General features: G+C 46.1%; 1 protein-coding gene across 13 annotated transcripts in view; it reads right to left on the bottom strand.

The window, feature by feature from the left end:
• Nucleotides 1–13,571, bottom strand: part of LOC141139158 (DNA (cytosine-5)-methyltransferase 3A) — a 390,588-nt gene that overhangs the window by 99,307 nt on the left and 277,710 nt on the right. The window contains exon 1 of one of the 13 annotated variants that reach the window (XM_073625042.1): nucleotides 2,598–2,724. The exons of the other annotated variants lie outside the window; for them this stretch is intronic. Coding sequence (XP_073481143.1) covers nucleotides 2,598–2,645 — 48 coding nt within the window. The 5' untranslated portion in view covers nucleotides 2,646–2,724. Of the gene's footprint in view, nucleotides 1–2,597; nucleotides 2,725–13,571 lie in introns of those variants that run through there. 13 annotated transcript variants of the gene reach the window in all.

Below are 13,571 nucleotides of genomic sequence, written 5' to 3'. Positions count from 1 at the left end.
AATAAATAAAAGTGGATGAAAAGCTGAAAAACATAGCAACAAATGGTAAAACAGATGATATTTTTCTCTATTGGCTAATAAAAAAAATGCCAAAGCTCAAAAACGCCCATACAAACGCCTGAAAAAACTCTCAAAAACCCTATGCTCAGGTGTGAATGCAGCCTTAAAGGGGGGCCAACGTCAACCGCACACCAGACAATTCTGCGGCTTCCAATCACAGTTCTATCATTATCAGATCTTGCTTTTCAGCAGTTGGGTGGAGACTGAAGCAACCTCAAATCCTTTTTTAAAAAAAATAATTTCCTTCCTTCTTATAATATTTGTTTGCCTTAAACTAGAAAAGTGTAGTTCAAAGCTGATAGAAAACAAAGAAATTGCCAATTGTATGGTCAGCAGAACACATTGGGGTTGATCTACTAAAGGCAAATAGATTGTGCACTTTGCAGTTGCCCTCTGGAAATGAAGTTGCTCCAGAGCTTAGTAAATGAGCAGGAGCTCTACTGACTCCCATCATCCAATCATGTGCAAGCAAAAATGCGTTTTTTTTTTTCCCTTGCATGTGATTGGGTATTCTTTGTCAAATTAAGCTTTACCTCATTTACTAAGCTCTGGAGCAACTGCACTTTGCAAAGTACACAGTCTATTTGCCTCTAGTATATCAACCCCATAGAGGAATGGTTCTATTTGTCCTTTCTATAGTAGAGCTATTTATATACAAATCTATACATCAGCTCTAGAGAGAGGATTTGGCTCTGAGCCCTCATTCACAATACTAGAGCATGTAAACGTGCGCAAAATTGCACAGGTTCGTAGGTAAAGGCATCCCAAATGTGCTAAGTAAGAAGCGCGTTTTTATGCGACCAACACGTGACAAACGCAGGGTGAAAAAGTGCTTGAAGCTCAAAAAAATGCATAGGCTTCTTTGCCTAGTATAGGTCAGCCCACTAAAATGAATGGGCCGGCCAACGACGATGGAAAAACTACGCCTGATGTCGCACTACAGTAGTGTGAATAGGGGGCTGGGAGTGGTGAAGAATTCCAAAATATACTCTTGATTTATATGGAACTTACCTTTTCCATGTCAGTGTACAATCAAGAAGTCATCACATAAATACAGAAGGATCAACCCAGTACAGAGGGGAGAGGTTGAGCCCAAGAGCTTACAGTCAGCTGTCAATTCTCTCTAACCCGGGTAATCTGACCTGGTATCTGTCCCTGGCATCAGTGCTCACATGCTGAGACTTGTAGTTCCTCGGGCACAGAAGCACCTTCTTGCTGGCCATACACCAGTAGCATTTTGTTGGTTTTCAGAATGTTCGTTCAATTTTCTAATGGTTAGTGGGGTTAACCAACCTTTGCTTTTGCCCGTAGAGACAAGAACATTCTAAGGAGCAGGTTGAAAAAAAATTCTGGAACGAAAATCTAACTGTGAATGTGGTTTTTGTTTGGGAAAAAAATCGAACATCTTGTGAGGGAACATGTTTAATACATCTGGGATTCCATTCAAATAGCAGGTCTGGAGGAAATTTCCGGAGCTTTCAAACAAAATCACTAGACTCTATGATGGTAAGAATGGTCTGTACCAGGGGTCTCCAAACTTTTTAAGCGAAGAGCCAGTTTACTGTCCTTCAGGCTTTAGGGGGGCCAGACTATGGCCAGTTGGAGCAGAAAATGCCCCAACATCGTTGGTTTTCCCTATTGTTGGCATCAATGGAAGAATAGTGCCACATTTATGGTGTCAGTAGGGGGAATGGTACCCCATGATTGGTGTCAGTTGGTGAATTAGTGTCCCAAAGGCCAGATAAAGGCAAGCAAAGGGCCACATTAGGACCCCGGGCCACAGTTTGGAGATCACTGGTCTGTACCAATGGAAATCTATACATGTATGGCCAGTTTTACAGTCAGATCCCAGCAGCTGGGGCCCCTCCTACACAGCCAGGGCCCCTCTGAGAAGGGCTGCAGGCAGCCCCCACCAGTAATCTGCCCCCCTCTGTGACATGTCTAGGCCACAGATGCTGATATGACTGGTTGGATGCTGAGACTTGTAGTTCCCCAGCAGATAGCATACAAGCATCACTTCCTTGCAGATATAAGTCATACCCCCAGCAATTGGGGCCCCTCCTGCACACCAAGGGCCCTAATAGGAAGGGCTGCAGGTAGTTTCCACCTGTAATGTGACTCCTTCTGTGTCTAGTGTAGACAAGTTTCCTGATATGACTGCATGCTGAGACTTGTAGTTCCTCAGAAGATAGCATACAAGCATCACCTTCTTGCAGATATAATATACAGTCATATCCCAGCAATTGGGGCCCCTCCTGCACACCAAGGGCCCTAATAGGAAGGGCTGCAGGTAGTCTCCACCTGTAACGTGACTCCCTCTGTGTCTAGTCTAGACATGTGTCCTAATATGACTGTATGCTGAGACTTGTAGTTCCTCAGCAGATAGCATACAAGTGCATCACCTCCTTGCAGACGTGCAGTGACACCCCAGAAAATTGGGGCCCTTCCTGCACACCAAGAAGAGCTGCAGGCAGAGTAATGTGTACAGATCAGGCATGCAGCCACACCCATCCTCCTTCATATCCCCTATACATCACCTTGTCAGGGGCCCTGCACCCTGCCCTCCTCCTCCTCAGCTTCTTCATGGTTCTGGGTGCCAGTGCAGAGCCGATCAGGACAATGTCTGGGGCCCCCTTGCCTCTTCTTCTACAAAGAGCTCAACTCCTGACCTTCTCCTCCTCCTAGACCTGCAGGAAACTTTTCAGCCAATCAGCTTCCAGGATTACACTGTCCCTGCACTCACAGCACTCAGCCATGTGCTTCCTGAATGCCACTCAGAGAGTGTCAGAGAAAGGGGCAGGGGCCCCCACATCTCCTCTTCTAAGGGGCCACTTGCTGTGCCTCAATCTACACTGCTAATTCTTCTACTTCATGGCAGGATTCAAGATTATAAAATCCCATCTTGGGGTTCCTATTGATTTGCAGCAAATTTCACTTCATCTGTTTTTTCCCCCCAGAAATTAGACATTTTTAGAAGAGCATGTGGATGTACTAGACTGATCGTTAGCAGATTAAATATGACAAATCAGAAATTGATTTGCTTTTTGCACTTAATACCAAAAGAGATTGTCCCTTGTGACTTGTTCACATCACCAACATTGGTGCGTTGTTGAATACACGGACGCAGCAAATCGCCTTCTTTCCTAAGGCGTCAGTTCACACCAATGCTCAGGAGAAGGGGCATCTTTGGACCGCATATAATAGAAGTCCACAAAAAAGGGAAAAAACTCACGGCTAGGTTTTATAAATGTGATATTGCACACCAACGTGTGTGTGTGTTATGTAGATTAAGGCGTGTGTGGGCTTTTCTGGATCGTCATCAGTTCCTTATCACCAGATTAAAAAAGTAAATAAAAAAAAAAGTTTACTTTTTATTAACATTACACGTGTTACAAGCTGATTGTCATATGTTCTTATTTCAGCTGGATTCACACCACGTGCGTTGCTTTAAACGCACCATGAGGCCTGATTCACACCTATGCAGGTTTCAGTTTGCATATTCCAGGTGCATTTTGCGTTTTTCAATACACATTTTTGATCCATTAAAGTCTATGGAACCAAAAACCAGAAAAAAAGTCCCTGGCCCTTTCCATAAAATGCACAGATGTGAACTACACCCATAGGAAACCATGTTAACTACTTCAATACCAGGGACTTACACCCCCTTCCTGCCCAAGCCAGCTTTCGTCGCTGTTTAAATGACAATGGCGCGGTCATACAACACTGTACCCAAACATAATTTTTATTATTTTGTTCCCACAAATAGAGCTTTCTTTTGGTGGTATTTGATCACCTCTCTGTTTTTTATTTTTTGCTAAACAAATAAAAAAAAAACTAAAATTTTGAAAAAAATACGTTTTTCTTTTCTTTCTGTTATAACATTTTGTAAATAAGTAAGTTTTCTCCTTTACTGATGGGCACTGATAAGGCAGCACCTATGAGGTGGCACCAATGGGCACTGACGATGGGCACTGATGGGCACTGGTAGGTAGCACTAATGGGTGGCACTGATATGCAGCACTGATGGGCATTGATAGGCGGCACTGATGGGCACTTATGGGTGGCACTGGTTGGCACTGATGGGCACTGAAAGGCTGCACTGATGTGTACTCATGGGTGGCACTGATAGGCGGCACTGATGGGCACTGATAGATGGCATTGATAGGCATCACTAATGGCACTGGCAGGCATTGGGGATGGGCACTGATTAGCAGCTGCCCGGGCACTGATTGGCATTTCCCTAGTGGGCATACCTGGTGGTCTAGTGTGGGGCCATCCCTGGTGGTCCTGGCGGTATCCTGGTGGCCCTGGGTGAGCATCCGAGGGGGGGGGGGCTGCGCTGATAAACAATCAGCAAAGACCCCCCTGTCAGGAGAACAGCCGATCGGCTCTCCTCTACTCGCGTCTGTCAGACACGAGTGAGGAAAAGCCGATCAACGGCTCTTCCTGTTTAGATCGTGACCAGCCGTTAGAGGCTCTTTACCGAGATTGGTGTAGCGGTGTGTCAGACCGACACACTGCATTGCCGCGACGCACGCCCCCAGGGGCGCGAGTGAGCGCTCGTTCTTGAGGGCCGTCATATGATGTCCACCCAGAATGAAAGCTGCGCCGTGCATCTGTCATTTGACGGCTGGCGGCCGGGTAATGGTTAAATAGACTGTAGTGTTTCTGCAAAACTGAAAACGCACTAAAAAAATGCATAGGTGTGACCCAGGCCTAACACACTTGAGTTGATGTACGTTTATCCATTTTTTTTTTTTTTCTCCACAGTAGAAGCCAAATACTTTAAATATTTTTTTTATCACGTGCTGCAGGTTTCACTGTAGTACGTTGCAGCATGTTGCGCTGCATTTAAGGAGCCATTTATATCAGTCACACCAGTACACAAACCATTTTAGCGTGCAAACTGTTGTCTGTTTTGCTGAGCTGTTTAACTTCTTGATCACCATGTAACACATATGTGAGGTAGCACGGAGGGTGAGTTTCTGTGCTGACAGTTTGCTCCCAGCACAGTGACCGAGCTGTCAGACAGCTGCTGGTTTCTAGTTATGATCGGGAGCTGGTGGGATGGGCTTCCTGTCATGTGACCACTGTGGCAGATAATCAAAGTAGTCATAAAGTCTTTCTGTTAAAGAAAAAAAAAAAGTAATCATAAAGTCCATTTCACTCTGCTTACAGTGGTGGTAAAGGCTCAAGGTTTTTATTCTATGCATGAAGGTACAAAACCCTCTCTGTGCAGCAGGACCCCTAAATCCCATCGCGATCCAGCAATGTGCACGACAGCCTTGGCTCTCCAGGGACTCTCACTCCTCAATGGTTAAGGCAGCAGCGGGAGCCAATGAGGGGAGAGAGGGGGCGGGGCTCGAGCTGCGGCTCTGTGTGTGAATGGACCAGCACAAGAGTAGCTCAGGAGTGCGCCTGCTTGGGTGCCCCCACAGCAAGCTGCTTGCTGTGGGGGCACTCAGCAAGAGGGAGGGGCCAGGAGCACTGCCAGTGAACCCAAGAAAGGGAGGGTCTGGGCTGCTCTGTGCAAAACCACTAAGTATGACATGTTTGTTATTTTTTGTAAAAAAACAACAAGCCTTTATGATCAGTTTAAGGGGTTTAGGGCCCTTTTCACACCAGTGGACCGATTAGGTCCACCTGTCCGTTTTTCAGACGGACCCCATCGGACCAGCCATTGGGGAGAGATTTACTAAAACTGGAGCACTCAGAATCTGGTGCAGCTCTGCATAGAAACCAGCTTCCAGGTTTTATTGTCAAAGTTTAATTGAACAGGCTGATGTTAGAAGCTGATTGGCTGAGTACTCCTGCTTTAGCAAATCTCGCCGATTCTTCTTTATGGGGTGGTATATGTCAGCGGACATGTGTCCGCTGTCACCTGTGGGCATTTGAACCTGTACGCTAAAAACAGAAAGATGGGGATACATTCACCATCCGTCCAGAGCAGGGGTCTCCAAACATTCTAAAGAAAGGGCCAGTTTACTGTCCTTCTGACATTAGTGGGGCCGGACTGTGCCCAGTGGGAGTAAATAATGCCCGATCTTTGGTATTAGAGGGTAAAATAGTTGGTGTTCTTTGGCGGAAATGTGCCCAATTTTTGTTGTCAGTGGAAGGAATTATGCCCAATCGTTGATGTCAGTGGAAGGAATAATGCCCCATTGTTGTGTCAATGGCAGGAATAATGCCTCAAGGGCCGGATAAAGGCAAGCAAAGGGCCGCATCTGGCCCCTGGGCCGCATTTTGGAGACCACTGGCCAGACGAGCAGATGATAATAGAATGGAAACAGACTTGAAGTCCATTTCCTTTCGCGCCCGCCCCATAGAGGAAATCGGACTGTGTCCGTGTCCGCTTTGCATAATGGCGCAGACATGGACCTGTCATCTGCCTTCTCAGCGGGGATCAGTGGAAAGATCACAGATTCCGCCCCGTGTGAAAAGGGCCTAAGTGAAACTAAACTCTAATCTAAATATTAATAATAGGGGTTGATTTACTAAAACTGGAGAGTGCAAAATCTGGTGCGGCTGTGCATGGTAGCCAATCAGCTTCTAACTTCAGCTCGTTCAATTCAGCTTTGACAATAAAACTTGGAAGCTCATTGGTTTCTATGCAGAGCTGCACCAGATTTTGAACTCTCCTGTTTTAGTAAATCCACCCCAAAGCCTTATTTTTTTTCCCTCCCTTTTTCACAAATGTGAAAACTGTACCATTCTTCGTTCTGTGATCAATTTTCCTTCACCTCTGGGTTTCTGGCATAGGCCAGACCCCACTGCCCCCTGGGATTGCTACGTCCCAGCTATCCCAGCAGGCAGTGTGTTAGTAAGAACAAGTTTGGGGCACATATGCGCATGCATAGCGGATGTACATACATGGGCACAATGCTGCAGGGTGATAAAGTGCCCATCCACCAGAAGCTAGCGACATTTGTGTGCACAAAAACATGTGCAAAAATGCTGCTGGTCTCTGCCAGCTCACAAATGCATGGAAGAGACCAGCGGTGCATCTGTACTTGCACTGTTTAGTTTAAAAATAGTGGCATGGAAAAGGGGCATGGGAGAGTCATTTGAGGGGTGGTTAAGTTCTGCTTAAGGGCCCTTTCACACTGATCCGATTCCGATTTTGCCTTACCAAAAGCGGAAGAAAAATGCATGACCATTAAATCCTATGGAGCTCTTCACACCCGTCAGTTGTAGGTCCGTTGCGTTTTTAAAAGTCCTGCATGCTGCATTTTAGGTGCAAAGCCGCAAAAACACGGTAAAAAGCCTTAATTAAAGTGATTGTAAAGGTAAATAAAAAAATAATGATAAACAACTCTATACTTACCTGCTCTGTGCTATGGAATGGCACAGAGCGGCCCCGAACCTCCTCTTCTCGGGTCTCCCGCCAACGCTCCTGGCTCCTTCTCTATGTCCAGCCACTTCCCATGGGGGCACTTGTGCGCCCTCGCTCCTGGGCCCCGCTGCTGCATCCATTGAGTCAGCCCTGCCCACCGCTTCCTTGTCACTGGCTTTGATTGACAGCAGCAGGAGCCAATGGCTCCTGGTGCCCCCAGCAAAGCCAGTGAGACCCGGAAGTGAGGGGATAGAAGAGCTGCAGACGTGCAACATCGTGGGATCGAATGAGGGCTTAGGTAAGTAAAAGGAAGGAATGCATTTTGGTAAAAAATATTTAGGCTTTACAACCACTTTAAGCACATTGTACTGTATTCATTTTTTTTTTTTTATACTTTATTGAGAGTGAACAGTTACACTCAGTTCTCCATACTGCAGCACGTTGCTCTGCAGTGACCTGGAGTTTGAATGAACATTACAGTCCCCCCCCCCCCCTCCAATCACAGAGAGGTTTGCATTCATTAAAAAGCATAGAAGCCTTTTTGTGAATGGTGGGGATGCCGGGCAAGCAACCTGCAGTGGTCTTGGTACTCCTGGCAGGACTAAGTTTAAGCTCCAAAAGTTCAGTGCTTACAGCTCTGTGCGGCGCATGAAAGTGAATAAAAGTAAAAGTTTTTAAACAAGGAAGCAGCAGCCAGACATGGGACAGACTGCATTAGCGGTCATTTATTTTTAAAATGAAAAACTGTAAACATGTGTTTTGGCCGGAGTTCAGCTTAAAATCATGTCTTCCTCTCCTTTTCTCCAGTTAGTAGATTGGTAGTTTACAGAAGGGAGATTACATCGTTTGATCTACAACGTATCTGTTCCCCTCACAGAAGTGACAAGAACACAGCATTTGTACTTCCTGTACATGCTGTAAATGTTCTTAGCTTGAAAAAAGAAAACGAATGCAGCCACCACATCCAAGGGCTGGTAAGCCGCAATATACACTATATTGCCAAAAGTATTGTGACGCCTGCCTTTACACGCACATGAACTTTAATGGCATCCCAGTCTTAGTCCGTAGGGTTCAATATTGAGTTGGCACACCCTTTGCAGCTATAACAGCTTCAACTCTTCTGGGAAGGCTGTCCACAAGGTTTAGGAGTGTGTCTATGGGAATGTTTGATCATTCTTCCAGAAGTGCATTTGTGAGGTCAGGTACTGACTGAGTAAAGTTTCCCGGGTCTTCACATCATTAATGATGCTGCTTTATCCAGTAAGCAGCATGTGGATGTGGATAAGAAGGCCTGTCTCGCAGTCTCCGCTCTAATTCATCCCAAAGGTTTTCTATTGGGTTGAGATCAGGACTCAGGCCAGTCAAGTTCTTCCACCCCAAACTTGCTCATCCATGTCTTTATGGACCTTGCTTTGTGCACTGGTGGGCAGTCATGTTGGAACACGAAGGGGCCATCCCCAAACTGTTCCCACAAAGTTGGGAGCATGAAATTGTCCAAAATGTCTTGGTACGCTGACGCCTTAAGAGTTCCTTTCATGGGAACTAAGGGGCCAAGCCCAACCCCTGAAAAACAACCCCACACCATAATCCCTCCTCCACCAAATGGTTTGGACCAGTGCACAAAGCATGGTCCATAAAGACATGAATGAGCGAGTTTGGGGTGGAGGAACTTGACTGGTCTGCATAGAGTCCTGACATCAACCCGATAGAACACCTTTGGGATGAATTAGAGTGGAGACTGAGAACCAGGCCTTCTCGTCCACCTCAGTGCCTGACCTCACAAATGCACTTCTGGAAGAATGGTCAAACATTCCCATAGACACACTCCTAAACCTTGTGGAAAGTCTTCCCAGAAGAGTTCGAGCTGTTATAACTGCAAAGGGTGGGCCTACTCAATATTGAACCTTACGGACTAATGCCCCGTACACACGGTCGGATTTTCCGATGGAAAATGTGTGATAGGACCTTGTTGTCAGAAATTCCGACCGTGTGTAGGCTCCATCACACATTTTCCATCGGATTTTCCGACACACAAAGTTTGAGAGCAGGATATAAAATTTTCCGACAACAAAATCCGTTGTCGGAAATTCCGATCGTGTGTACACAAATCCAACGGACAAAGTGCCACGCATGCTCAGAATAAATAAAGAGATGAAAGCTATTGGCCACTGCCCCGTTTATAGTCCCGACGTACATGTTTTATGTCACCGTGTTCAGAACGATCGGATTTTCCGACAACTCTGTGTGTCCGTGTGTATGCAAGACAAGTTTGAGCCAACATCCGTCTGAAAAAATCCTAGGATTTTGTTGTCGGAATGTCTGAACAAAGTCCGACCGTGTGTACGGGGCATAAGACCGGGATGCCATTAAAGTTCATGTAAAGGCAGGCGTCTCAATATTTTTGGTAATATAGTGTATGCCATTATTGCTGTTGGGTTTAGTTATCCTTTAATCTCACATAAAGTATACTGATAGAACACAGGAATCAGGATTGTGAAGAGTTTTCTTCATTTTATTTCCTCCTGTATTGTTCCTGAGATGTAGCTGCTCCAGGTCATAAACATTCTGCAATGTTCTCTGTCTTGCACACAATGCATTCAAAGCTAAAACGAGAATACTGGTTCACTTGATGTGTTAGTAATAGAATGTTATGTGTTGACAGGAGATCCCTGTATGTCAATGTGTAAGTGGAAACTTCAGCACCATTTTTATTACTGTCTGTGTCCCCGCCAGGGACATTCACCCCTCCACCCCTCTCTCTGTGTCTTGGCGACCACTGTACAGGAAAGGACAGAATCCATCATTTCTTCCCATGAGGACACCTGCTCAGGTGACAACTGTCTAAGAGGGGATTTTCCCTTACTTTATCCAAAACTAAGTGTTGGCTTTACACACAGATAAAACCTCTTTCCCATAGCCATAGCCGCATACACTGGTTTCCAGCGACAAGGATCAGTGGATTCTTGCAGCTGGTGCATGGAAATAGCCACTGTTTGCATGTAGCCGCACAGCCCGGGGTTACCGGCGGTTAGGGCCGAATGTCAGCTGCATCCATGCTCAGTCATATGTACTTAGCTGCAGGTAACTGCTTGTTCAGCGGCGTCTGCTGTCAGCCGGTCATTAGTCTTTGTAGGTTGAGCGGCCACTACTATTCACTGACGCAAGAATACGCTGTTTCTTGTCGCTGGAATCTGGTGTGCGCGGCTAAATAGCCATTTGAAGTAGGCCTTAAAGTGGTTGTAAACCTCAGACATTAAATAAGAACAAAGCATATCCCTCTATAGTGTGTACATGTCTCATTCCCTAGCACTAAGGGGGTTATTTACTAAAGGAAAATCCACTTTGCACTGCAAGTGCACTTGGAAGTGCAGTCGCTGTAGATCCGAGGGGAACATGCAAGGAAAATAAAAAACAGCATTTTAGCTTGCACATGATTGGATGATAAAATCAGCAGAGCTTCCACTCATTTCAGATCTACCCCTTACTTCCAAGTGCACTTGCAGTGCAAAGTGGATTTGCCTTTTGTAAATAACCCCCTAATTGTCATTTCTGTTTGCTTCCTCATTCCTTTGCAATCAGCATAAGGCCTCTTTCACACGGATGATCCGTATGTCCGTTTTTCATCCTTCCGTTTTCGGATGAAAAACGGACATACAGTCATCCCTATGGAGCGTCGGATGTCAGCGGTGACATGTCCGCTGACATCCGACCCGCTCCGATCCGAAAAGTGTAACGGAGGAAAAACCTACTTTTTCCTCCGTTTTCGGATCGGATCGGATGACGACGGACACTACGGACCGTCATCATCCGATCCCCCATAGGGGAGAGCGGCGCTCTGACAGGTCCGTCGCTGCACAGTGTGCAGCGATGCACCTGTCATCTTCCTGCTCAGCGGGGATCGGCGGAGCTATCCCCGCTGAGCAAGCGGATGTTCACGGGGCGGATCATGACTGATCTGCCCCGTGTGAAAGAGGCCTAAGTCGCTTGTGACAAATTTTCCTGACACTAAGAGAAAAATGGTGATGGGAGGGAGCTCCAGCAGATTGACAGCCCCAGCTCTGTTCCTGTGTGAAGGGTGTGTGTGGGGGGGGGGGGTGTCCCTTCCCTCCAATCAGCTCTCAGAGCTCTCCTCACTGATTTAACTACCTCCCACCCGGCCACTGCACATATACGGCCGGGTGGGCGCTATCCTCCTTCTGAGTGGACGTTCAGGAACGTCCCTCAGAAGGGGAGGGATCGCGCGCGTGCCTGTGCATCGGCGCAATCCCGATGCGCTCGTGTCACCCAGACAGGGCGCATCTCCGATCGGCAGGAGGGCTCTGTGATTGGCCCTCCTGTTCACATGATGACTGTGTACAATCACAGCCATCATGTCATGTAAATAGAGAGCCGGTTACTAAGCAATCGGCTCTCCTCTCTCCTCTCCTCACACGGAAGTTGTCAGTGAGGAGAGGAGAGCGGATCGCTGAAGCCAGCCGGTGATCAGTGAGTATGAGCTGTTTTTTACAGCTTTTTACACATTGATCACCAGCCCAGTGTCCCCACACAATGTAAACACACAATGTCCCCAAAACACTGTCCCCACACACATGTCCCCACATATGTCCTCACACAGTAAAAACACCTGTCCCCCACATATGTAACAGTAAAATCATATGTCCCAATGATCATCTGCACACATCTGTACATGATCATTTGCACACATCTGTCCGTGATCACACAAACCAATTATTATACACTTAACAGGATTTTTTTTTACCAAAGACATGTACCAGAATACATTTCGGCTTAAATTTATGACAAAATTAGATTTTATTGGATTTCTTTTAAAACAGAAAGTAGAAAATATAGTTTTTTTTTTGAATTTACGCTCATTTTTTCGCTTATATCGCAAAAAATTAAAAACTGATTTGTGAATAAATACCACCAAAAGAAAGCTCTATATGTGTGAACAAAATGATAAAAATTTCATTTGGGTACAGTGTTGCATGACCGCGCAATTCTTATTGAAAGTGCAAGAACGCTGAAAGCTGAAAATTGGCCTGGGAAGGAAAGGGGCGAAAGTGCACAGTATTAAAGTGATTAACCATAGCTTCCGCCCCCTGCTTTTCAGAGCTGAGAGATCCTGTGCAAATTCTGGTTGTAGGGGACAGACTACCGTAGATAAACAGGTACAACTGATGTAGGAGGATTTGTTTCACCTCTGTCTATGATCTGAGGATAGCCCCTTCATCGGGTATATGTAAGGGTTTATAACCATTTTAAAGTGCAACTGTGCTCTGACCGTAATGTACGGACCCCTTTCTGGTCTGCCCCCTCAGCCCAGAGAGATACTTCCTGGTATGGGGGAACACAGCACCCACAATACAGTGCCTGCTGCTTGAGCAACCAATCATCAGGCTCCAGCCCTGTCACATGAAGGCTGGGTGATCCGGGTAAGTTTTGCCTTACACAGGAACATTGGTTGGTCTGGTAGCAGATTAGAATGGCAGAAGAAGATGCTCCATACATTCACCACGTCATACATTCACGAATGACAGGGTGGTGGAGGTTTGTTTCTGATGCGCTGTTTTAAAACGGTGCTCTGTGTAGAAATTGTGTTTCCATCAGACATTCGCACAATGCCTGTGATCAAGCTGATATTAGATAACTCAGATCTCAACTCCAGTCCTCGAGGCTCACCAACAGGTCATGTTTTCAGGATTTTCCTCAAATGAAGCGGCTGTGGTAATTACTAAGCCAGTGAAACTGATCAAATCACCTGTGCAAAATAATGGAGAGCCTGAAAACACGACCTGTTGGTGTGCCTCGAGGACTGGAGTTGAGAAACCCTGGCTCAGATCACAGGGAAAATGCACACAGCCAATTAGAGCGGCTCTGTACCTTGTGATCACCAATCACAGCAATCAAAAATGTAAACACTACAACTGTATACATTTGAGAGCCCTCCCCTTCCTCTCATAATGGAGGAAGATAAGCAAAGAAGGTTCAATCAAAAAATGATGGGGCAGCAGTAGAGTCATGATGGGGGTTTTAATGAACCACTTTATGCCAGCAGAAGCCGACACTTTAAATGGGCCGTAATGCCCCAGGATGGTAGGATCATGCAGCACTGTGATTGGCTGCATAATGCTGATGTTGTTGGGAGCTTGTCAGTCAAACTTTTCAATTGTCAGTC

Source organism: Aquarana catesbeiana, linkage group LG04 (genome assembly GCF_042186555.1).
Source record: "Aquarana catesbeiana isolate 2022-GZ linkage group LG04, ASM4218655v1, whole genome shotgun sequence".
In the NCBI taxonomy this organism is placed as follows: Eukaryota; Metazoa; Chordata; class Amphibia; order Anura; family Ranidae; genus Aquarana; species Aquarana catesbeiana.
This window is presented reverse-complemented; position numbering and strand designations above follow the sequence as displayed.